This window comes from Salvelinus fontinalis, chromosome 18, assembly GCF_029448725.1.
Source record: "Salvelinus fontinalis isolate EN_2023a chromosome 18, ASM2944872v1, whole genome shotgun sequence".
Lineage (NCBI taxonomy): Eukaryota > Metazoa > Chordata > Actinopteri > Salmoniformes > Salmonidae > Salvelinus > Salvelinus fontinalis.
In genome coordinates, this window is record NC_074682.1 from 58,182,781 (window position 1) to 58,209,101 (window position 26,321).

A 26,321-nucleotide genomic window follows, 5' to 3' on the forward strand; every position below is an offset into this window, starting at 1 on the left:
GGGAGAGAGAGAAAGAGACAGAGGGGAGAGACAGGGGATTTAAGGAGGGGAGAGAGAGAAAGAGACAGAGGGGAGAGTCAGGGGGATTTAAGGAGGGGAGAGAGAGAAAGAGACAGAGGGGAGAGTCAGGGGATTTAAGGAGGGGAGAGAGAGAAAGAGACAGAGGAGAGAGTCAGGGGGATTTAAGGAGGGGAGAGAGAGAAAGAGACAAAGGGGAGAGACGGGGGATTTAAGGAGGGGAGAGAGAGAAAGAGACAGAGGAGAGAGACGGGGGATTTAAGGAGGGGAGAGAGAGAAAGAGACAAAGGGGAGAGACGGGGGATTTAAGGAGGGGAGAGAGAGAAAGAGACAGAGGGGAGAGAAAGGGGGATTTAAGGAGGGGAGAGAGAGAAAGAGACAGAGGAGAGAGACGGGGGATTTAAGGAGGGGAGAGAGAGAAAGAGACAGAGGGGAGAGACAGGGGATTTAAGGAGGGGAGAGAGAGAAAGAGACAAAGGGGATTTAAGGAGGGGAGAGAGAGAAAGAGACAGAGGGGAGAGACAGGGGATTTAAGGAGGGGAGAGAGAGAAAGAGACAGAGGAGAGAGTCAGGGGGATTTAAGGAGGGGAGAGAGAGAAAGAGACAGAGGGGAGAGTCAGGGGGATATAAGGAGGGGAGAGAGAGAAAGAGACAGAGGAGAGAGACGGGGGGATTAAGGAGGGGAGAGAGAGAAAGAGACAGAGGAGAGAGTCAGGGGGATTTAAGGAGGGGAGAGAGAGAAAGAGACAGAGGAGAGAGACGGGGGGATTTAAGGAGGGGAGAGAGAGAAAGAGACAGAGGAGAGAGTCAGGGGGATTTAAGGAGGGGAGAGAGAGAAAGAGACAGAGGAGAGAGACGGGGGATTTAAGGAGGGGAGAGAGAGAAAGAGACAGAGGAGAGAGTCAGGGGGATTTAAGGAGGGGAGAGAGAGAAAGAGACAGAGGAGAGAGTCAGGGGGATTTAAGGAGGGGAGAGAGAGAAAGAGACAGAGGGGAGAGTCAGGGGGATTTAAGGAGGGGAGAGAGAGAAAGAGACAGAGGGGAGAGTCAGGGGGATTTAAGGAGGGGAGAGAGAGAAAGAGACAGAGGGGAGAGTCAGGGGGATTTAAGGAGGGGAGAGAGAGAAAGAGACAGAGGAGAGAGACGGGGGGATTAAGGAGGGGAGAGAGAGAAAGAGACAAAGGGGAGAGAGTCAGGGGGATTTAAGGAGGGGAGAGAGAGAAAGAGACAGAGGAGAGAGTCAGGGGGATTTAAGGAGGGGAGAGAGAGAAAGAGACAAAGGGAATTTAAGGAGGGGAGAGAGAGAAAGAGACAGAGGGGAGAGACAGGGGATTTAAGGAGGGGAGAGAGAGAAAGAGACAGAGGGGAGAGACAGGGGATTTAAGGAGGGGAGAGAGAGAAAGAGACAGAGGGGAGAGACGGGGGGATTTAAGGAGGGGAGAGAGAGAAAGAGACAGAGGGGAGAGTCAGGGGGATTTAAGGAGGGGAGAGAGAGAAAGAGACAGAGGAGAGAGATGGGGGATTTAAGGAGGGGAGAGAGAGAAAGAGACAGAGGAGAGAGTCAGGGGGATTTAAGGAGGGGAGAGAGAGAAAGAGACAAAGGGAATTTAAGGAGGGGAGAGAGAGAAAGAGACAGAGGGGAGAGACAGGGGATTTAAGGAGGGGAGAGAGAGAAAGAGACAGAGGGGAGAGTCAGGGGGATTTAAGGAGGGGAGAGAGAGAAAGAGACAGAGGAGAGAGACGGGGGATTTAAGGAGGGGAGAGAGAGAAAGAGACAGAGGGCGGAGTCAGGGGGATTTAAGGAGGGGAGAGAGAGAAAGAGACAAAGGGGATTTAAGGAGGGGAGAGAGAGAAAGAGACAGAGAGAGTTAACTCCCCTCCCTATTTGTGTAGAGGACAGCTTCTGATCCAGACACTGAACATCATGTTGTCATCCATAACCCCAGCACAGCTCTGAGTATTCTATTTGTGTCTCTTTCCTCTCCTCTGTGTGTCGGAGAGGAAAGATGTGGTTTCTGCTGAGTGATTTTTCCACCACTATATTTCGTAACCCTTCAATCCTTCTAGTTCCAGCCTCTTCCCTCTTTCCCTCCATCACTCTATCCTACCATTTCTCTATCTCTCCATCCCTCCATCTCAACCATTCGCTGGCTCGAAGCACCGACCTCTTCCCTCCCTCCCTCTCTCCCTCCATCCCTCGAGAGAATTAGTGTCTCAATTAGGTTCTTTAGAGCAGAGTCCTGCCGTCTTGGCACAGACACACAGCATTCCTTAACCCCTTCAGTGTTCCCCACCACAACGCTTGGCACACAGTCACAACTCCTCTCACCCGACTAGCTACATCAAGTCAGTGTGGTCGCCAACTCGTCATTCAGCCATGTGGAAGAGAGTTACATAAGTCCTGTTAAGAGTTCTCATGTCAATCACACATGGGACTGGATGGAAGGAAACGTGCTTCACTGCAGCTTATTATCTGAACCTCCTTGCCCCATAGTCAAGTTAAAAACACCATTTTTGTCTGTTCATCCTGGTCTAGCTTGCAGAAGAAGGGAGTGTGAGAAAGAAAAAGCCCCCTAGTTTTTAAATTAGTCTAATAAAATGATCACATCTCAAACCCACTGCCACCCACAGCAGATGACTGAACAAGTTACAGATGCACAAATATAATGTACCCCCCCCCCCCAAAAAAAATGTAAAAATGTGAACTTGGAGGTATGATATTTCTGCATCATCACTCATTTTTCACTCAACATTCAGGATTTTCCTACATCCACATTAATGTAGAAAACATATTATATATTATAATAAAAGTCACTCCAAAATGACACAATACAAATATTTACCATTAATTTCTATTGGGCACAAAATCATCTGAAACACAACCAGAGTCACAAGCTTGATGTATTCATTGAATATGGAACCAAATACTTTACTTTTATACTACGTTAATACACATATAAGTGAATTTGTCTCAATACTTTTGGTCCCCTAAAATGGGGGGACTGTGTACAAAAAGGGGTGTAATTTGGGTCACTGTCCCAATACTTTTGGAGCTCACTGTACATCTAGAGAGAGAGAGAGAGAGGTGAGGAGGAGAGAGAGAGAGGATGAGGGGAGAGAGGTGAGGAGGAGAGAGAGAGAGGATGAGGGGAGAGAGGTGAGGAGGAGAGAGAGAGGATGAGGGGAGAGAGGTGAGGAGGAGAGAGAGAGGATGAGGGGAGAGAGGTGAGGAGGAGAGAGAGAGAGGATGAGGGGAGAGAGGTGAGGAGGAGAGAGAGAGAGAGAGGAGAGGAGGGGAGAGAGGTGAGGAGGGGAGAGAGAGAGGATGAGGGGAGAGAGGTGAGGAGGGGAGAGAGAGAGAGGATGAGGGGAGAGAGGTGAGGAGGAGAGAGAGAGAGAGAGAGAGAGAGAGGATGAGGGGAGAGAGAGAGAGGATGAGGGGAGAGAGGTGAGGAGGAGAGAGAGAGGATGCGGAGGGGAGAGAGGTGAGGAGGAGAGAGAGAGAGAGAGGATGAGGGGAGAGAGGTGAGGTGAGAGAGAGAGAGAGAGAGGAGAGGAGGGGAGAGAGGTGAGGAGGGGAGAGAGAGAGAGAGAGAGAGAGAGGAGAGGAGGGGAGAGAGGTGAGGAGGGGAGAGAGAGAGAGAGGATGAGGGGAGAGAGGTGAGGAGGAGAGAGAGAGAGAGAGAGAGAGGAGAGGAGGGGAGAGAGGTGAGGAGGGGAGAGAGAGAGGATGAGGAGGGGAGAGAGAGAGAGAGAGAGGAGAGGAGGGGAGAGAGGTGAGGAGGGGAGAGAGAGAGAGAGAGAGGAGAGGAGGGGAGAGAGGTGAGGAGGGGAGAGAGAGAGAGAGAGAGAGAGAGAGGAGAGGAGGGGAGAGAGGTGAGGAGGGGAGAGAGAGAGAGAGGATGAGGGGAGAGAGGTGAGGAGGAGAGAGAGAGAGAGAGAGAGGAGAGGAGGGGAGAGAGGTGAGGAGGGGAGAGAGAGAGGATGAGGAGGGGAGAGAGAGAGAGAGAGAGGAGAGGAGGGGAGAGGTGAGGAGGGGAGAGAGAGAGGATGAGGAGGAGAGAGAGAGAGAGAGAGAGAGGAGAGGAGGGGAGAGAGGTGAGGAGGGGAGAGAGAGAGGAGAGGAGGGGAGAGAGGTGAGGAGGAGAGAGAGAGAGAGAGGATGAGTGGAGAGAGGTGAGGAGGAGAGAGAGAGAGAGAGAGAGAGAGAGGAGAGGAGGGGAGAGAGGTGAGGAGGGGAGAGAGAGGTGAGGAGGGGAGAGAGAGAGGATGAGGAGGAGAGAGAGAGGATGAGGGGAGAGAGGTGAGGAGGAGAGAGAGAGGATTAGGGGAGAGAGGTGAGGAGGAGAGAGAGAGAGGATGAGGAGGAGAGAGGTGAGGAGGGGGGAGAGAGAGGATGAGGGGAGAGAGGTGAGGAGGGGAGAGAGAGAGAGAGGAGGGGAGAGAGAGAGGATGAGGGGAGAGAGGTGAGGAGGAGAGAGAGAGAGAGAGAGAGGAGAGGAGGGGAGAGAGGTGAGGAGGGGAGAGAAAGAGGATGAGGAGGGGAGAGAGAGAGGATGAGGGGAGAGAGGTGAGGAGGAGAGAGAGAGAGAGAGGAGAGGAGGGGAGAGAGGTGAGGAGGGGAGAGAGAGAGGATGAGGGGAGAGAGGTGAGGAGGAGAGAGAGAGAGAGAGAGGAGGGGAGAGAGAGAGAGGAGGGGAGAGAGAGAGGATGAGGGGAGAGAGGTGAGGAGGGGAGAGAGAGAGAGGATGAGGGGAGAGAGGTGAGGAGGAGAGAGAGAGGATGAGGGGAGAGAGGTGAGGAGGAGAGAGAGAGGATGCGGAGGGGAGAGAGAGAGGATGAGGAGGGGAGAGAGAGAGGATGAGGGGAGAGAGGTGAGGAGGAGAGAGAGAGAGAGAGAGAGGAGAGGAGGGGAGAGAGGTGAGGAGGGGAGAGAGAGAGGATGAGGAGGGGAGAGAGAGAGGATGAGGGGAGAGAGGTGAGGAGGGGAGAGAGAGAGGGTGAGGGGAGAGAGGTGAGGAGGGGAGAGAGAGAGAGGATGAGGGGAGAGAGGTGAGGAGGAGAGAGAGAGGATGAGGGGAGAGAGGTGAGGAGGAGAGAGAGAGAGGATGAGGGGAGAGAGGTGAGGAGGGGAGAGAGAGAGAGAGGATGAGGGGAGAGAGGTGAGGAGGAGAGAGAGAGAGGATGAGGGGAGAGAGGTGAGGAGGAGAGAGAGAGAGAGAGAGAGAGAGGAGAGGAGGGGAGAGAGGTGAGGAGGGGAGAGAGTGAGGATGAGGAGGGGAGAGAGAGAGGATGAGGGGAGAGAGGTGAGGAGGGGAGAGAGAGAGGGTGAGGGGAGAGAGGTGAGGAGGGGAGAGAGAGAGGATGAGGGGAGAGAGGTGAGGAGGAGAGAGAGAGGATGAGGGGAGAGAGGTGAGGAGGAGAGAGAGAGGTGAGGAGGGGAGAGAGATAGGATGAGGAGGAGAGAGAGAGGATGAGGGGAGAGAGGTGAGGAGGAGAGAGGTGAGGAGGAGAGAGAGAGGTGAGGAGGGGAGAGAGAGAGGATGAGGAGGAGAGAGAGAGGATGAGGGGAGAGAGGTGAGGAGGAGAGAGAGAGAGGATGAGGGGAGAGAGGTGAGGAGGAGAGAGAGAGAGGATGAGGAGGAGAGAGGTGAGGAGGGGGGAGAGAGAGGATGAGGGGAGAGAGGTGAGGAGGAGAGAGAGAGAGGATGAGGGGAGAGAGGTGAGGAGGGGAGAGAGAGAGGATGAGGGGAGAGAGGTGAGGAGGAGAGAGAGAGGATGAGGGGAGAGAGGTGAGGAGGGGAGAGAGAGAGGATGAGGGGAGAGAGGTGAGGAGGAGAGAGAGAGAGAGGAGAGGAGGGGAGAGAGGTGAGGAGGGGAGAGAGAGACAGGATGAGGGGAGAGAGGTGAGGAGAAGAGAGAAGCAGGATGAGGGGAGAGAGGTGAGGAGGAGAGAGAGAGAGGATGAGGGGAGAGAGGTGAGGAGGGGAGAGAGAGAGGATGAGGGGAGAGAGGTGAGGAGGAGAGAGAGAGAGGATGAGGGGAGAGAGGTGAGGAGGGGAGAGAGAGAGGATGAGGGGAGAGAGGTGAGGAGGAGAGAGAGCGAGAGGAGAGGAGGGGAGAGAGGTGAGGAGGGGAGAGAGAGACAGGATGAGGGGAGAGAGGTGAGGAGAAGAGAGAAGGAGGATGAGGGGAGAGAGGTGAGGAGGAGAGAGAGAGAGGATGAGGGGAGAGAGGTGAGGAGGAGAGAGAGAGGATGAGGGGAGAGAGGTGAGGAGGAGAGAGAGAGAGGATGAGGGGAGAGAGGTGAGGAGGAGAGAGAGAGAGGATGAGGGGAGAGAGGTGAGGAGGAGAGAGAGAGAGAGAGAGAGAGAGAGAGAGAGGAGAGAAAGAAATGAGAGTGAACTAGGAGAAGGAACTCTGCATGCCCCTCATGAACGCTCTACTTTCCTCTCAGTGAAAGCAGAAATCAATCTTGGACTGTTCCCTAAAGACCCGGCCATGAAGGAGCATTCTTTCGGCTTACTTCACGTTGGGACAAAAGACTCTTCAGGAGATATAGGCCTCCTTCGCTGCCGAGTCCCCTTTTCTCCTGTACAATGTGAGCCCATTCATTTTTCCACATCTCTCTTCATTTCTCTTTCTCTCCTCCCCTTCTCATTCTGGCTCATTGAATCTGTTCTACTTTCTTAAAGACTGCAGGGAGAATGGAAGGGACTAGGAGAGGCTCAAAGAACGGAAAGGGGGACAGGGAGAGAGAGGCACAGAGAGGGGCACAGGGAACTTGGGGTGGGGGACGGAAGGGGACAAGACACGGAGAGGGGGACAGGGAGGTTGGAGAGGGGGACAGGGAGAGAGAGGCACAGAGAGGGGAACAGGGAACTTGGAGAGGGGGACGGAAGGGGACAAGACACGGAGAGGGGGACAGGGAAGTTGGAGAGGGAGACAGGGAGAGAGAGGCACAGAGAGGGGACAGGGAGGATGGATAGGGGGACAGGGAGAGAGACACGGAGAGAGGGACAGAGAGGGCGACAGAGAAGGGGGACAAAGCATGGAGAGGGGGACAGGGAAAGAGAGGCATGGAGAGGGGACAGGGAGGTTGGGGAGAGGGACAGGGAGAGAGAGGCACAGAGATGGGGATAGGGAACTTGGAGAGGGGGACAGAAGGGGACAAGGCACAGAGAGGGGACAGGGAACTTGGAGAGGGGGACAGAAGGGGACAAGGCCCAGAGAGGGGACAGGGAACTTGGAGAGGGGGACAGAAGGGGACAAGGCACAGAGAGGGGACAGGGAACTTGGAAAGGGGGACAGAAGGGGACAAGGCACGGAGAGGGGACAGGGAGGTTGGTGAGGGGGACAGGGAGAGAGAGGCACGGAGAGGGGGATGGAGAAGGGGGACAAAGCATGGAGAGGTGGACAGGGAAAGAGAGGCATGGAGAGGGGGACAGGGTGGTTGGAGAGAGGGACAGGGAGAGAGAGGCACAGAGAGGGGACAGGGAACTTGGAGAGGGGGACGGAAGGGGACAAGGCACGGAGAGGGGACAGGGAACTTGGAGAGGGGGACGGAAGGGGACAAGGCACGGAGAGGGGACAGGGAGGTTGGAGAGGGGGACAGGGAGGTTGGAGAGAGGGACAGGGAGAGAGAGCCACGGAGAGGGGACGGAGAAGGGGGACAGAGAAGGGGGACAAAGCATGGAGAGGGGGACAGTGAAAGAGAGGCATGGAGAGGGGACAGGGAGGTTGGAGAGAGGGACAGGGAGAGAGAGGCACAGAGATGGGGATAGGGAACTTGGAGAGGGGGACAGAAGGGGAAAAGGCACAGAGAGGGGGACAGGGAGGGTGGAGAGGGGGACAGGGAGAGAGAGGCACGGAGAGGGGGACGGAGAAGGGGGACAAAGCACGGAGAAGGGGACAGGGAGAGAGGGGCACGGCGAGAGGACGGGGATGTTGATTATACACAGAAACTGTGACTGAGTTTGTCAGAAAGTGTATAGGTGATGTTGTTCCCACTGTGACTATTAACACCTACCCAGACCAGGAAAACCGTGGATAGATGGCAGCATTCGCGCAAAACTGAAAGCGCAAACCACCGCATTCAACCATGGAAAGAGGTCGGGGAATATAGCTGAATATAAACAGTGTAGTTATTCCCTCCACAAGGCAATCAAAGAAGCAGAATGTCAGTATAGGGACAAAATGAAGTCGCAATTCAACGGCTCGGACATGAGATGTATGTGGCAAGGGTCTACAGACAATCACGGACTACAGGGAAAACCAGCCCCGTCGCGGACACCGACGTCTTGCTCCCGGACAAGCTAAACACCTTCTTCGCCCGCTTTGAGGATAACACAGTGCCACCGACGTGGCCCACTCCTAAGGACTGTGGGCTCTCGTTCTCCCTGGCAGACGTGAGTAAGACATTGAAGTGTGTTAACCAGCGCAAGGCTGTCGGCCCAGACAGCATCCCAAGCCGCGTCCTCAGAGCATGCACAGACCAGCTGGCTGGCCTGATTAGCAACAATGACGAGACAGCCTACATGGAGGAGGTGAGGGCCCTGGCGCCTCTGCCTCAATGTCAACAAAACGAAGGAGCTGATCGTGGACTTCAGAAAACAGCAGAGGGAGCACCCCACTATCCACATAGACGGGACGCAGTGGAGAAGGTGGAAAGAGTCAAGTTCCTCGGCACACACATCACTGACAATCTGAAATGGACATCCCTGAAAATCTGAAATAGCACCTACTCAACCGCAGGAGGCGAAAGAAATTCAGCTTGGCCCCTAGGACCCTCACAATCTTTTACAGATGCACAATTGAGGGCATCCTGTCGGGTTGTGTCACCGTCTGGTACGGTAACTGCACCGCCCACAACCGCAGGGCTCTCCAGAGGGTGTTACGGTTGACCCAACGCTGATATGGGTAGAATAGTTCTCTCTACAACCCAATATATATCCCATTTACAGTGTATTGCAGTGTATTAGTGTATTACGGTGTATTGCATTGGGGGCAATGGAAGGGGTGGTGCGGTCTGCCCAACGCATCACCGGGGACACACTACCTGCCCTCCAGGACACCTACAGCACCCGATGTCAAAGGAAGGCCAAAAAAGATCATCAAGGACAACAACCACCCGAGCCACTGCCTGTTCACCCCACTATCATCCAGAAGGCGAGGTCAGTACAGGTGCATCCAAGCTGGGACCGAGAGACTGGAAAAACAGCTTCTATCTCAAGGCCATCAGACTGTTAAAACAGCCATCACTAGCCGGCTACCACCCGGCTACTCAACCCTGCACCTTAGAGGCTCCTGCCCCATGTACATAGACAATGAGACAGCCTATAGGGAGAAGGTCAGAGACCTGACCGTGTGGTGCCAGGTCTACAAACCTCTCCCTCAACGTGATCAACACAAAGGAGATGATTGTGGACTATAGGAAAAGGAGAATCGAGCACGCCCCCATTCTCATTGACGGGGCTGTAGTGGAGCAGGTTAAGAGCTTCAAGTTCCTTGGCGTTCACATCACCAATAAACTAACATGGTCCAAGCACACCAAGACAGTCGTGAAGAGGGCACGACAAAACCTATTCCCCCTCAGGAGAATTAAAAGATTTGGCATGGGTCCTCAGATCCTCAAAAGGTTCTACAGCTGCATCATTGAAAGCATCCTGACGGGTTGCATCACTGCTAGTATGGCAACTGCTCGACCCCCGACCGCAAGGCACTACAGAGGGTAGTGTGTACGGCCCAGTACATCACTGGGGCCAAGCTTCCTGCCATCCAGGACCTCTATACCAGGCGGTGTCAGAGGAAGGACCTAAAAAAAATGTAAGACTCCAGCCACCCTAGTCATAAACTGTTTTCTCTGCTACCGCACAGCAAGCGGTACCGGAACGCCAAGTCTAGGTCCAAGAGGCTTCTAAACAGCTTCTAGCCCCAAGCCAGAAGACTCCTGAACATCTAGTCAAATGGCTACCTAGACTATTTGCATTGCACCCCTCTTCTACGCTTCTGCTACTGTCTGTTATTATCAATGCATAGTCACTTTAATAACTCTACCTACATGTATATATGATCTCCATTACTTCGACACCAGTGCCCCCGCACATTGACTCTGTGCCGGTACCTCCTGTATTCAGTCTCACTATTGTTATTTTACTGCTGCTCTTTAATTACTTGTTACTTTTATTTCTTATTCTTATCCGTATTTTTTTTAAACTGCATTGTTGGTTAAGGGCTCGTAAGTAAGCATTTCACTGTAACGTCGACCTGTTCTATTTGACAAATACAATTTGATTTGATTTGAGAGATGCTGGAGTTCTCTGGCTGGATGCTGGCAGGTTAGGAGAGGGGGGGCAGTATAAGGAGAAGAGGTGCATTCTGGGTAGAGGACAGAGTTAAGACGAAAGGACCCCCTTGCTTAAATGTTCTTAACACAGGAAGAAGAATATACAGAGCTTTCTTTGTAACAGGTTTTACCCAAATCATTGCCCCCCCCCCTCACACACACACACACACACAGACACATTTCAAAGACACATTTCCATTTCACACAACAGGTAAGATATTGCGGTGATATGTGGTAATATTGGCGGTGATATGTGGTGCTATGCGGTGATATTGTCACCATGAGTGAAGTCTAATACTGAGATCCCTGTTCAAAGAGTTGCAGAACCTTCCATGTAACTCAATTCAATACCGTATCCAGGAAGTATCGAGGAAGCTCCGCTCCGGAGCTCGATCACAGAACCTTCCATGTAACTCAATTCAATACCGTATCCAGGAAGTATCGAGGAAGCTCTGCTTCAGAGCTCGATCGACATCTAAAGGCAATGTTCCGCAATACGGATTGACTCCAGCCTTAGGTGTTATATGTTATAGCTAATTGAAAAAATGTGTTACCTTTCCGGTGGATTTGGGCCCTTTCCATATGCAGAAGTAGCAGATGACCCAAGCCAGAGCCAGACACAGAGCCAGTTCCCAGCGTAGCTTGCCGACGTGTTCAATCCCACTGGAGATCTTGAGGACACGACGTCTGTTTGAGCAACAAACAAACAAAAAACATATCAGGAATTAATAAAATATCTCTATAAAAAGTTAGCTTTAATGTTGTTTAACATTAGACATGACATCCTAAACCGTGGTTGGGATCAATTGCATTTCAATGATGATTGCACCCCCAACACTGCCCAAGACATACTGAGATATCATGACATATTTCATGTGCGTTATCAATTAGGTGATTAGGTGATTGAGTGTCTGGGTCTACAGTGAGAGAGAGAGAGGCCCGTAGAGATCTGGGTCCAACCCTGGTCATTGATCATCTGGGTTCCCCCAACCAGAGAACCCAGTACCCAGATAACCCAGAGAAACCAGGGCTCGGTATCCGGAGAACCCAGAGAACCCAGGGCCCAGTACCCAGGGAGCCCAGGACCCTTTACCCTGGGAACCCAGTACCCAGAGAACCCAGGGCCCAGTACCCAGGGAGCCCAGGACCCTTTACCCTGGGAACCCAGGGCCCAGTACCCAGATAATCCAGGACCCAGTACCCAGATAATCCAGGGCCCAGTACCCAGAGAACACAGAGAACCCAGGACCCAGTACCCAGAGAACCCAGAGAACCCAGGGCCCAGTACCCAGAGAACCCAGGACCCAGTACCCAGAGAACCCAGGACCCAGTACCCAGATAATCCAGGGCCCAGTACCCAGAGAACACAGAGAACCCAGGACCCAGTACCCAGACAACCCAGGACCCAGTACCCAGAGAACCCAGGACCCAGTACCCAGAGAACCCAGGGCCCAGTACCCAGAGAACCCAGGACCCAGTACCCAGAGAACCCAGGACCCAGTACCCAGAGAATCCAGGGCCCAGTACCCAGAGAACCCATGGCCCAGTACCCAGAGAACCCAGGGCCCAGTACCCAGAGAATCCAGGGCCCAGTACCCAGAGAACCCAGGACCCAGTACCCAGAGAACCCAGGGCCGAGTACCCAGAGAACCCAGGGCCGAGTACCCAGAAAACCCAGGGCTCAGTACCCAGAGAACCCAGGGCCCAGTACCCAGGGAACCCAGGGCCCGGTACCCAGAGAACCCAGGGCCCAGTACCCAGAGAACCCAGAGAACCCAGGGCCCAGTACCCAAGGCTGAGTACCCAGAGAATCCAGGGCCCAGTACCCAGGGAGCCCAGGGCCCAGTACTCAGGGAGCCCAGGGCCCAGTAACCAGGGAGCCCAGTACCCAGAGAAACCAGGCCCCAGTATCCAGAGAACCCAGGGTCCAGTATCCAGAGAACCCATGGCCCAGGGCAGAACACTGTTGAAACCAGTCTCGTTATTTCACTACTCTGGAGTTGGAGTGGCAGCTAATAAGTCTTCCAGTGCTGCCTGGGGTCCTGACTGGGGTCCTGACTGGGGTCCTGACTGGGGTCCTGACTGGGGTCCTGACTGGAGTCCTGACTGGAGTCCTGACTGGGGTCCTGACTGGAGTCCTGACTGGGGTCCTGACTGGGGTCCTGACTGGAGTCCTGACTGGAGTCCTGACTGGGATCCTGACTGGGGTCCTGACTGGAGTCCTGACTGGGGTCCTGACTGGAGTCCTGACTGGGGTCCTGACTGGGGTCCTGACTGGGGTCCTGACTGGAGTCCTGACTGGGGTCCTGACTGGGGTCCTGACTGGAGTCCTGACTGGGGTCCTGACTGGAGTCCTGACTGGGGTCCTGACTGGAGTTCTGACTGGGGTCCTGACTGGGGTCCTGACTGGAGTCCTGACTGGGGTCCTGACTGGGGTCCTGACTGGGGTCCTGACTGGAGTCCTGACTGGAGTCCTGACTGGAGTCCTGACTGGGGTCCTGACTGGGGTCCTGACTGGAGTCCTGACTGGAGTCCTGACTGGGGTCCTGACTGGGGTCCTGACTGGGGTCCTGACTGGGGTCCTGCCTGAACAAGAATCAAACGCCAGACCTGGCTCTAGCCCGGTCCCAGATCTGTTAAAGTGCTGTTTGGCATGACAATGACCTTAAGAGTTGAACGAGAGCCATACTGGTCCCAGATCTGTTAAAGTGCTGTTTGGCATGACAATGACCTTAAGAGTTGAACGAGAGCCATACTGGTCACAGATCTGTTAAAGTCCTGTTTGGCATGACAATGACCTTAAGAGTTGAACTAGAGCCACACCGGTCACAGATCTGTTAAAGTCCTGTTTGGCATGACAATGACCTTAAGAGTTGAACTAGAGCCACACTGGTCCCAGATCTGTTAAAGTGCTGTTCGGCATGACTGGTCCCAGAGCAGTTTGTGATCTATAGCTGAGTTGTCATGCATGTCAATGACCATAAGCGTTGGCAAGATATCACATGCAGATTCAGGACCAGTCTGGCCCTGGTTCCAGTCTTAAGGTTTGGGACCAGGCCAGAAAGACATCCACAGAGAATACCAAGTGACTTCACTGTATTTCAATATGGCTGCCATGGAGTCCATGAACGGACAATGCTGACCTCACAAAACTAGCAACACTTTCTGAAATGTAACACCACGATACTGTAAGTAGCATGAAACTAGTATACTGTAAAATTTGACATGACGATACTGTAAGTAGCATGAAACTAGTATACTGTAAAATATGACATGACGATACTGTAATTGGCATGAAACTAGTATACTGTAAAATATGACATGACGATACTGTAAGAAGCATGAAACTAGTATACTGTAAAATATGGTATCTTGATATTGTAAATAAAATGAAACTATTATGGCTAACCTCTGAATAGGCTAACCATAGGATAGGCTAACCTCTGAATAGGCTAACGAAAGGATAGGCTAACCTCTGAATAGGCTAACCAAAGGATAGGCTAACCAAAGGATAGGCTAACCTCTGAATAGGCTAACTACAGGATAGGCTAACCTCTGAATAGGCCAACCATAGGATAAGCTAACCTCTGAATAGGCTAACCATAGGATAGGCTAACCTCTGAATAGGCTAACCATAGGATAGGCTAACCTCTGAATAGGCTAACCATAGGATAGGCTAACCTCTGAATAGGCTAACCATAGGATAGGCTAACCTCTGAATAGGCTAACCATAGGATAGGCTAACCTCTGAATAGGCTAACCATAGGATAGGCTAACCTCTGAATAGGCTAACCATAGGATAGGCTAACCTCTGAATAGGCTAACCATAGGATAGGCTAACCTCTGAATAGGCTAACCATAGGATAGGCTAACCTCTGAATAGGCTAACCATAAGATAGGCTAACCTCTGAATAGGCTAACCATAGGATAGGCTAACCTCTGAATAGGCTAACCATAGGATAAGCTAACCTCTGAATAGGCTAACCATATGATAGGCTAACCTCTGAATAGGCTAACCATAGGATAGGCTAACCTCTGAATAGGCCAACCATAGGATAGGCTAACCTCTGAATGAATACGCCAGGTAACCAAACAGGGTTTTGCTACGGTACTTTGACTCAACATGCTCCTAGAGTAGATGACTATGAGCGTTTGATAGCTGTTTGGCATCGCTCCTATAGCCGGGTCAACGATTGTCCAGGTTCAGAGAGATATCATATAGTAGCATTTCATATCCTTAATCAAATCAAATCAAATGTATTTATATAGCCCTTCTTACATCAGCTGATATCTCAAAGTGCTGTACAGAAACCCAGCCTAAAACCCCCAAAACAGCAAGCAATGCAGGTGTAGAAGCACGGTGGCTAGGAAAAACTCCCTAGAAAGGCCAAAACCTAGGAAGAAACCTAGAGAGGAACCAGGCTATGTGTGTCCCAAAACACACCCTATTCCCTATATAATGCACCACTTTTGATCAAGGCCCTATGGATAGTGCACTATATAGGAAATAGTGTGACATTTGGGGCAGAGCCTAGCAGTAATACAGTAGCCTTGCCATCTCCTCTATGGCCGCCTGCCCTTTGGCAGCCAGACAGGAATCCTGCTCCCAACAACACAACGTGCTGACACGAGCAGATTTGTCTCCCCATCATAACATCTCCGACTGTGTAAGAGCTCCACTGACGCTGGTAGACAGTGAGCAATTTAAAATGACTGACAAAATTATTGTGGGAAATGGTTAAGTATGTCAATTGTAGGCTATGGGAAATTGCTTGTCAGTGCTCTTGGGTTGCACTGTCACGCCCTGGCCTTAGTATTCTTTGTTTTCTTTATTATTTTAGTTAGGTCAGGGTGTGACATGGGGAATGTTTATGTTTTGTTAGTTTTGGGTGTTTATATGGTAAAGGGGTTATGGGGTGTAGTATATGGGTTTGTGTTGAGTGTAGATGTCTAGCGTTGTCTATGTATGTTTAGTTGTCCAGGAGAGTCTATGGTTACCTGAATGAGTTCCCAATTAGAGACAGCTGATTTCGGTTGTCTCTGATTGGGAGCCTTATTTAGGGTAGCCATAGGCTCTCATTGGTTGTGAGTAATTGTCTATGTAGAACGTTTGTAGCCTGTATGTATGTGCACAACGTTTGTAGCTTCACGGTCGTTTTGTTAGTTTGTATAGAGTTTTGTGTCGTGTTCATCTTCGTGGTATTAATAAAGAAGATGGCTTATTTTCCAACTGCTGCATTTTGGTCCGTAAATCCCCTACACGATCGTGACATGCACACTGAGTTTTCCCTCAGTTTGACCGGAATACTGTAGCCAAACCGACCTGTCTACATATACGCTAATGTACTAGAGCTCAGGATTGGGGTCAATTCCATTTCAATTCCAGTCAATTCAAAAAGTAAACCAAATTCCAAATGTTGCTAACTGAAAAGCATTGAAAATAATTGGAATTTGAAATTCATTGTACTTCCTGAATTGACTGGAATTTAAATGGAATTGACTTTAAATCTGCTGGAGTCACAGTCACAGTAGGATGGCTACACGTACAGTAGCCACAGGGATATAGCTAGCGAGGTTACAATGGAGCCCGTTTCACCTGGAATAGCCAACGTTTCCAGCGTTGTAGAAGCTGTGTTTACTACTCTCTTATGCGGGACAATATTGACATTCCGGAGTTCCCATGTTCCAGGTTCGGCGCAGATTGACATGAGGAATAGCTGGTGCCTGATCTACCTGTGCTTTCATCTCTGGGACTGCCTGTGTCTGCGATGGCTGAGGAATAGCTGGTGCCTGATCTACCTGTGCTTTCATCTCTGGGACTACCTGTGTCTGCGATGGCTGTGCTGAACTCTGAACTCCAGCAGCGGCTTCGAGTTCGGCTCCTTATCCCTCTCTCTGGATTTGATGGGGCACCGTCTGCTGTGGGAGGACTGGACCTATCGCCAGAAGGCAGCAGGCCTACGCTATCCTGGCCAGTGAAAGGTTCAACAAATTGTGTGAGGGGTAGGAATGGGCAGATTTTTCCATCCCCCATCAGCAGCAGTTGTATTGGACAGTTCAACGGTGAGACATGTCTCAGTCCCTGGAGCTAAAACGGTATGCTATCCAGGAGCACGAGGACAGGACATCAATAAGCTGCTCCCAAACATTATAAACCAGCATCAGGACATCAATAAGCTGCTCCCAAACATTTTAAACCAGCATCAGGACATTAATAAGCTGCTCCCAAACATTATAAACCTGCATCAGGACATCAATAAGCTGCTCCCAAACATTTTAAACCAGCATCAGGACATCAATAAGCTGCTCCCAAACATTATAAACCTGCATCAGGACATCAATAAGCTGCTCCCAAACATTTTAAACCAGCATCAGGACATCAATAAGCTGCTCCCAAACATTTTAAACCAGCATCAGGACATCAATAAGCTGCTCCCAAACATTTTAAACCAGCATCAGGACATCAATAAGCTGCTCCCAAACATTTTAAACCAGCATCAGGACATCAATAAGCTGCTCCCAAACATTTTAAACCAGCATCAGGACATCAATAAGCTGTTCCCAAACATTTTAAACCAGCATCAGGACATCAATAAGCTGCTCCCAAACATTTTAAACCAGCATCAGGACATCAATAAGCTGCTCCCAAATATTTTAAACCAGCATCAGGACATCAATAAGCTGCTCCCAAACATTTTAAACCAGCATCAGGACATCAATAAGCTGTTCCCAAACATTTTAAACCAGCATCAGGACATCAATAAGCTGCTCCCAAACATTTTAAACCAGCATCAGGACATCAATAAGCTGCTCCCAAACATTTTAAACCAGCATCAGGACATCAATAAGCTGTTCCCAAACATTTTAAACCAGCATCAGGGCATCAATAAGCTGCTCCCAAACATTTTAAACCAGCATCAGGACATCAATAAGCTGCTCCCAAATATTTTAAACCAGCATCAGGACATCAATAAGCTGCTCCCAAACATTTTAAACCAGCATCAGGACATCAATAAGCTGCTCCCAAACATTTTAAACCAGCATCAGGACATCAATAAGCTGTTCCCAAACATTTTAAACCAGCATCAGGGCATCAATAAGCTGCTCCCAAACATTTTAAACCAGCATCAGGACATCAATAAGCTGCTCCCAAACATTTTAAACCAGCATCAGGACATCAATAAGCTGCTCCCAAACATTTTAAACCAGCATCAGGACATCAATAAGCTGTTCCCAAACATTTTAAACCAGCATCAGGACATCAATAAGCTGCTCCCAAACATTTTAAACCAGCATCAGGACATCAATAAGCTGTTCCCAAACATTTTAAACCAGCATCAGGACATCAATAAGCTGTTCCCAAACATTTTAAACCAGCATCAGGACATCAATAAGCTGCTCCCAAACATTTTAAACCAGCATCAGGAAATTGAGTCTATCATAGTTCATGTGGGATTCAAGGACATTGTGAAGGACAGCTCAGAACAGCTGAAGATGGATTTTACAGAACTGACTGGTTCTCTGCTTGACACCAACAAACGCCCCATAATATCTGGCCCTGTGCCCTCCCTAAGTCATGGTATTGAACAGTTCAGCAGATGGTTAGGCCTCCATAACTGGCTACGAGACTAATGCAGCTCCGTGGGGTTAACATGTACTGTCAATTTTGATACCTTATGGAATAAAAGCTTGTTTTATAAAGGAGGATGGGATCCACCCAAATCATTTGTGTTCCTGGATCCTTTCACAGCTTTATTGGGGCGGCAGGGTAGCCTAGTGGTTAGAGCGTTGGACTAGTAACCGAAAGGTTGCAAGTTCAAATCCCCGAGCTGACAAGGTACAAATCTGTCATTCTGCCCCTGAACAGGCAGTTAACCCACTGAAAATAAGAATTTGTTCTTAACTGACTTGCCTAGTTTAAGTAAAAAAAAATACAAATTATAAGGCTGTGTTGAGACATTGACTTATCAATGACCCCAGTTAATCCCTACCATTGTGACAGTGAGTCATCACAATGCTTCAGCAAATGTACATTATCCCAGGGGGTGTTGGTAGACACAATGTAAGTAACCTAATTTATGTCCCTCTAACTGTCCTGAATGCCTCTGCTATTGTCTGCAGTAATCATGTGCCTATGAACCAGAGTTATACTGTTATCACTGAGGCGGTGTGTCCTAGAAGGAAGTCCACTGTTATCACTGAGGCGGTGTGCCCTAGGAGGAAGTCCACTGTGTGCAGCTCAGCCTGTTAGCACTGAGGCAGTGTGTCCTAGGAGGAAGTCCACTGTTATCACTGAGGCGGTGTGTCCTAGGAGGAAGTCCACTGTGTGCAACTCAGCCTGTTATCACTGAGGCGGTGTGTCCTAGGAGGAAGTCCACTGTTATCACTGAGGCGGTGTGTCCTAGGAGGAAGTCCACTGTGTGCAGCTCAGCCTGTTATCACTGAGGCGGTGTGCCCTAGGAGGAAGTCCACTGTTATCACTGAGGCGGTGTGTCCTAGAAGGAAGTCCACTGTTATCACTGAGGTGGTGTGTCCTAGGAGGAAGTCCACTGTGTGCAGCTCAGCCTGTTAGCACTGAGGCAGTGTGTCCTAGGAGGAAGTCCACTGTTATCACTGAGGCGGTGTGTCCTAGGAGGAAGTCCACTGTGTGCAACTCAGCCTGTTATCACTGAGGCGGTGTGTCCTAGGAGGAAGTCCACTGTTATCACTGAGGCGGTGTGTCCTAGGAGGAAGTCCACTGTGTGCAGCTCAGCCTGTTATCACTGAGGCGGTGTGCCCTAGGAGGAAGTCCACTGTGTGCAGCTCAGCCTGTTATCACTGAGGCAGTGTGTCCTAGGAGGAAGTCCACTGTTATCACTGAGGCAGTGTGTCCTAGGAGGAAGTCCACTGTGTGCCGCTCAGCCTGTTATCACTGAGGCGGTGTGCCCTAGGAGGAAGTCCACTGTTATCACTGAGGCAGTGTGTCCTAGGAGGAAGTCCCCTGTTATCACTGAGGCGGTGTGCTCTAGGAGGAAGTCCACTGTGTGCAGCTCACCCTGTTATCACTGAGGCGGTGTGTCCTAGGAGGAAGTCCACTGTGTGCAACTCACCCTGTTATCACTGAGGCAGTGTGTCCTAGGAGGAAGTCCACTGTGTGCAGCTCAGCCTGTTATCACTGAGGCGGTGTGTCCTAGGAGGAAGTCCACTGTGTGCAGCTCAGCCTGTTATCACTGAGGTGGTGTGTCCTAGGAGGAAGTCCACTGTGTGCAACTCAGCCTGTTATCACTGAGGCGGTGTGTCCTAGGAGGAAGTCCACTGTGTGCAGCTCACCCTGTTATCACTGAGGCGGTGTGTCCTAGGAGGAAGTCCACTGTTATCACTGAGGCGGTGTGTCCTAGTAGGAAGTCCACTGTGTGCAGCTCAGCCTGTTATCACTGAGGCGGTGTGCCCTAGGAGGAAGTCCACTGTTATCACTGAGGCGGTGTGTCCTAGGAGGAAGTCCACTGTGTGCAGCTCAGCCTGTTAGCACTGAGGTGGTGTGTCCTAGGAGGAAGTCCACTGTTATCACTGAGGCGGTGTGTCCTAGGAGGAAGTCCACTGTGTGCAGCTCACCCTGTTATCACTGAGGCGGTGTGTCCTAGGAGGAAGTCCACTGTGTTCAACTCAGCCTGTTATCACTGAGGCAGTGTGCCCTAGGAGGAAGTCCACTGTTATCACTGAGGCAGTGTGTCCTAGGAGGAAGTCCACTGTGTGCAGCTCAGCCTGTTATCACTGAGGCGGTGTGCCCTAGGAGGAAGTCCACTGTTATCACTGAGGCAGTGTGTCCTAGGAGGAAGTCCCCTGTTATCACTGAGGCGGTGTGCTCTAGGAGGAAGTCCACTGTGTGCAGCTCAGCCTGTTATCACTGAGGTGGTGTGTCCTAGGAGGAAGTCCACTGTGTGCAACTCAGCCTGTTATCACTGAGGCAGTGTGCCCTAGGAGGAAGTCCACTGTGTGCAGCTCACCCTGTTATCACTGAGGCGGTGTGTCCTAGGAGGAAGTCCACTGTGTGCAACTCACCCTGTTATCACTGAGGCAGTGTGTCCTAGGAGGAAGTCCACTGTTATCACTGAGGCAGTGTGTCCTAGGAGGAAGTCCACTGTTATCACTGAGGCAGTGTGCCCTAGGAGGAAGTCCACTGTGTGCAACTCAGCCTGTTATCACTGAGGCAGTGTGTCCTAGGAGGAAGTCCACTGTGTGCAACTCACCCTGTTATCACTGAGGCAGTGTGTCCTAGGAGGAAGTCCACTGTGTGCAGCTCACCCTGTTATCACTGAGGCGGTGTGTCCTAGGAGGAAGTCCACTGTGTGCAACTCAGCCTGTTATCACTGAGGTGGTGTGTCCTAGGAGGAAGTCCACTGTGTGCAACTCAGCCTGTTATCACTGAGGCAGTGTGCCCTAGGAGGAAGTCCACTGTGTGCAACTCACCCTGTTATCACTGAGGCGGTGTGCCCTAGGAGGAAGTCCACTGTGTGCAACTCACCCTGTTATCACTGAGGCAGTGTGTCCTAGGAGGAAGTCCACTGTGTGCAGCTCAGCCTGTTATCACTGAGGCAGTGTGCCCTAGGAGGAAGTCCACTGTGTGCAGCTCAGCCTGTTATCACTGAGGTGGTGTGTCCTAGGAGGAAGTCCACTGTGTGCAACTCACCCTGTTATCACTGAGGTGGTGTGTCCTAGGAGGAAGTCCACTGTGTGCAACTCAGCCTGTTATCACTGAGGCAGTGTGTCCTAGGAGGAAGTCCACTGTGTGCAACTCACCCTGTTATCACTGAGGCGGTGTGTCCTAGGAGGAAGTCCACTGTGTGCAGCTCAGCCTGTTATCACTGAGGCAGTGTGTCCTAGGAGGAAGTCCACTGTGTGCAGCTCAGCCTGTTATCACTGAGGCAGTGTGTCCTAGGAGGAAGTCCACTGTGTGCAGCTCATCCTGTTATCACTGAGGCGGTGTGTCCTAGGAGGAAGTCCACTGTGTGCAGCTCAGCCTGTTATCACTGAGGCGGTGTGCCCTAGGAGGAAGTCCACTGTGTGCAACTCAGCCTGTTATCACTGAGGCAGTGTGTCCTAGGAGGAAGTCCACTGTGTGCAACTCAGCCTGTTATCACTGAGGTGGTGTGTCCTAGGAGGAAGTCCACTGTGTGCAACTCAGCCTGTTATCACTGAGGCGGTGTGTCCTAGGAGGAAGTCCACTGTGTGCAACTCAGCCTGTTATCACTGAGGCAGTGTGTCCTAGGAGGAAGTCCACTGTGTGCAACTCAGCCTGTTATCACTGAGGCAGTGTGTCCTAGGAGGAAGTCCACTGTGTGCAACTCAGCCTGTTATCACTGAGGCAGTGTGTCCTAGGAGGAAGTCCACTGTGTGCAACTCAGCCTGTTATCACTGAGGCGGTGTGTCCTAGGAGGAAGTCCACTGTGTGCAACTCAGCCTGTTATCACTGAGGCGGTGTGTCCTAGGAGGAAGTCCACTGTGTGCAACTCAGCCTGTTATCACTGAGGCGGTGTGCCCTAGGAGGAAGTCCACTGTGTGCAGCTCAGCCTGTTATCACTGAGGCGGTGTGTCCTAGGAGGAAGTCCACTGTTATCACTGAGGCGGTGTGTCCTAGGAGGAAGTCCACTGTGTGCAACTCAGCCTGTTATCACTGAGGCGGTGTGTCCTAGGAGGAAGTCCAACTCAGCCTGTTATCACTGAGGCAGTGTGTCCTAGGAGGAAGTCCAACTCAGCCTGTTATCACTGAGGCAGTGTGTCCTAGGAGGAAGTCCAACTCAGCCTGTTATCACTGAGGCGGTGTGTCCTAGGAGGAAGTCCACTGTGTGCAACTCAGCCTGTTATCACTGAGGCGGTGTGTCCTAGGAGGAAGTCCAACTCAGCCTGTTATCACTGAGGCGGTGTGTCCTAGGAGGAAGTCCAACTCAGCCTGTTATCACTGAGGCAGTGTGTCCTAGGAGGAAGTCCAACTCAGCCTGTTATCACTGAGGCGGTGTGTCCTAGGAGGAAGTCCAACTCAGCCTGTTATCACTGAGGCGGTGTGTCCTAGGAGGAAGTCCAACTCAGCCTGTTATCACTGAGGCGGTGTGTCCTAGGAGGAAGTCCAACTCAGCCTGTTATCACTGAGGCGGTGTGTCCTAGGAGGAAGTCCAACTCAGCCTGTTATCACTGAGGCATTAACATAAACAACCTGAGCATGTCTACTTCTGATACGCTTCCCAGTAAAGCAATGAAAACAATCAAGCATCCCAGAAAAGTGTTAAAAACAGCCCACGTAAACATATGTAGCTTAATAAGAAACAAGGTTCATGAAGTCAATAATTTACTTGTAACAGATGACATTTATATTCTGACTGTCTCTGAAACTCACTTAGACAATACCGTTGGTGATACAGTGGCAGCAATACATGGTTATAACATGCTTATAACATCTACCAAAAAGACAGACATGCTAATGGTGGAGGTGTTGTCGTTTATATTCAGAACCACATTCCTGTAAAGCTTAGAGAGGATCTCATGTTAAATACTGTTGAAGTAATATGACTACAGGTTCATCTGCCTCACCTAAAGCCCATTCTGGTGGGAAGCTGCTATAGACCACCAAGTGCTAACAGTCAGTATCTGGATAACGTGTGAAATGCTTGATAATGAATGTGATATCAACAGAGAGGTATATTTTCTGCGTGATTTAAATATTGACTGGCTTTCATCAAGCTGCCCACTCAAGAAAAAGCTTCAAACTGTAACTAGTGCCTGTAACCTGGATCAGGTTATCAGTCAACATACCAGGGTATTTACAAACAGCACAGGAATGAAATCAACAACATGTATTGATCACATATTTACTAAAGCTGTTCCGTGGTGTGTAATGAGGAGCAACCAGACACTGCACTTGACACATTTATGAAATTGCTTATTCCAGTTACTAATAAGCATAAACCCATTAAGAAAATGACTGTAAAAACAGTTAAATCCCCTTGGATTATGAGGAATTGAAAAATGGTATGGTTGAGAGGGATGATGCAAAAGGAATGTCAAAAAAGTCTGGCTGCACGACCGATTGGCAAAGGTACTGCAAATTGATAAATCATGTGACTAAACTGAATAAAACGAAAGAAGAAACTGTACTATGAAACAAAAGATAAATGACAAGAATGATAACAAAAAGCATTAGAGCACCTTAAATGACATTTTGGGCAAAAAGGCAAACTCAGCTCCCTTATTCATTGAATCAGATGGCTCATTCATCACAAAACCCCACTGATATTGCCAACTACTTAATAATTTTTTTCATTGGCAAGATTAGCAAATTTAGGCATGACATGCCAACAACAAAACGCTGACACTACACATCCAAGTATAACTGCTTAAATTATGAAAGACAAGCATTGTAAATTTGAAGTCTGACAACGTGGCTGGAAAATTAATGAGAATAATAACGGACGATATTGACACTCCTATTTGCCATATCTTCAATTTAAGCCAACTAGAAAGTGTGTGTGTCCTCAGGCCTGGAGGGAAGCAGAAGTAATTCCTCTACCCAAGAATAGTAAAGCCTCCTTTACTGTCTCAAATAGCCAATCAGCCTGTTACCAATTCTTAGTAAACCTTTGGGAAAAATGGTGTTTGACCAGATACAATGCTATTTTACTGTAAACAAAACTAACAACAGACTTTCAACATGCTTATAAAGAAGGACATTCAACATAGTATACTTCATATAATATAGTATACTTCATATAATATAGTATACTTCATATAATATAGTATACTTCATATAATATAGTATACTTCATATAATATAGTATACTTCATATAATATAGTATACTTCATATAATATAGTATACTTCATATAATATAGTATACTTCATATAATATAGTATACTTCAGAAATATAGTATAGTATAGTTCAGCTATATAGTATAGTATACTTCAGCAATATAGTATAGTATAGTTCAGCTATATAGTATAGTTCAGCTATATAGTATAGTATACTTCAGCAATATAGTATACTTCATATAATATAGTATACTTCATATAATATAGTATACTTCATATAATATAGTATACTTCAGCAATATAGTATACTTCATATAATATAGTATACTTCATATAATATAGTATACTTCATATAATATAGTATACTTCAGCAATATAGTATAGTATAGTTCAGCTATACAATATAGTATAGTTCAGCTATATAGTATACTATAGTATACTTCAGCAATATAGTATAGTATAGTTCAGCTATATAGTATAGTTCAGCTATATAGTATAGTATACTTCAGCAATATAGTATAGTATAGTTCAGCTATATAGTATAGTTCAGCTATATAGTATAGTATAGTTCAGCTATATAGTATAGTATAGGTCAGCTATATAGTATAGTTCAGCTATATAGTATAATATAGTTCAGCTATATACTATAGTTCAGCTATATGGTATAGTATAGTTCATCTATATAGTATACTATAGTATAGTTCAGCTATATAGTATAGTTCAGCTATATAGTATACTATAGTTCATCTATACAGTATAATATAATAAAGCTATATAGTATAATATAGGTCAGCTATATAATATAGTTCAGCTATACAGTATAATATAATAAAGCTATATAGTATAATATAGGTCAGCTATATAATATAGTTCAGCTATACAGTATAATATAATAAAGCTATATAGTATAATATAGGTCAGCTATATAGTATAGTTCAGCTATATAGTATAGTTCAGCTATATACTATAGTTCAGCTATACAGTATAGTATAGTTCATCTATATAGTATACTATAGTATAGTTCAGCTATATATTATAGTTCAGCTATATAGTATAGTATAGTTCAGCTATATAATATAGTATAGTTCAGCTATATAGTATAGTTCAGCTATATAGTATAGTTCAGCTATATAGTATAGTTCAGCTATACAGTATCATTATAAATTAAATTTTATCTATTTTTTATTTTATTTAACCTTTAGTTAACTAGGCAAGTCAGTTTAGAACAAATTCTTATTCACAATGACAGCCTACACCGGCCAAACCCGCACGACGCCGGGCCAATTGTGCGCCGTCCTATGGGACTCCCGTTCACGTCCGGTTGTGATACAGCCTGGATGCTGACACTATACGTACAGTATGTATATATTATAAAACAATGTACTCACTCCCAGAACTCTACGACAGGTGAGGTGGCGTTGGGGTTGAAGGTGAAATTGGTGCCATTCCTCTGGAAATCCACACAGTTCTCTACAAGGAAACAGAAACAGTGAACATATTCAGTATTGAACAACATGGAAGTAGATGGTCAGACTAGACTAGAATAGAATAAATAAATAAAAAAATTTTTTTTAAACAAGTAGGACCCAGGTGAAGCAGGATGCATTATGGGTCTCACCTGAACAGATGTGTTCTCACCTGTGTTCCAGTAGTGATCACACGAGGCCCAGGGTAGCTCCGTGGTGAAGCAGTTGAACAGGTAGAAGATAGCCCAGGACAGGATAACCACATAATACACATTCAAATGGGCCACGATCACCTGGGTCGCATAGCCAATACCTGCAGAACATACAGAGAGATTATATAGGCATGGACATACAGAGAGATTATATAGGCATGAAACAGACAGAGAGATTACATAGGCATGGACATACAGAGAGATTACATAGGCATGAACATACAGAGAGATTATATAGGCATGAACATACAGAGAGATTATATAGGCATGGACATACAGAGAGATTATATAGGCATGGACATACAGAGAGATTATATAGGCATGGACATACAGAGAGATTATATAGGCATGAAACAGACAGAGAGATTATATAGGCATGAAACAGACAGAGAGATTATATAGGCATGAAACATACAGAGAGATTATATAGGCATGAAACAGACAGAGAGATTATATAGGCATGAAACAGACAGAGAGATTATATAGGCATGGACATACAGAGAG

The 26,321-nt window shown here is 48.7% G+C and overlaps 1 protein-coding gene across 1 annotated transcript in view; it reads right to left on the minus strand.

Moving 5' to 3' along the window:
* The window catches only part of slc6a11b (solute carrier family 6 member 11b), a 126,170-nt gene that overhangs the window by 76,036 nt on the left and 23,813 nt on the right, over window positions 1-26,321 (minus strand). The window contains exons 4-6 of the mRNA XM_055869915.1: window positions 25,778-25,918; window positions 25,528-25,609; window positions 10,917-11,049 (exon numbers count right to left, since the gene is read on the minus strand). Coding sequence (XP_055725890.1) covers window positions 10,917-11,049; window positions 25,528-25,609; window positions 25,778-25,918 — 356 coding nt within the window. The remainder of the gene's footprint in view (window positions 1-10,916; window positions 11,050-25,527; window positions 25,610-25,777; window positions 25,919-26,321) is intronic.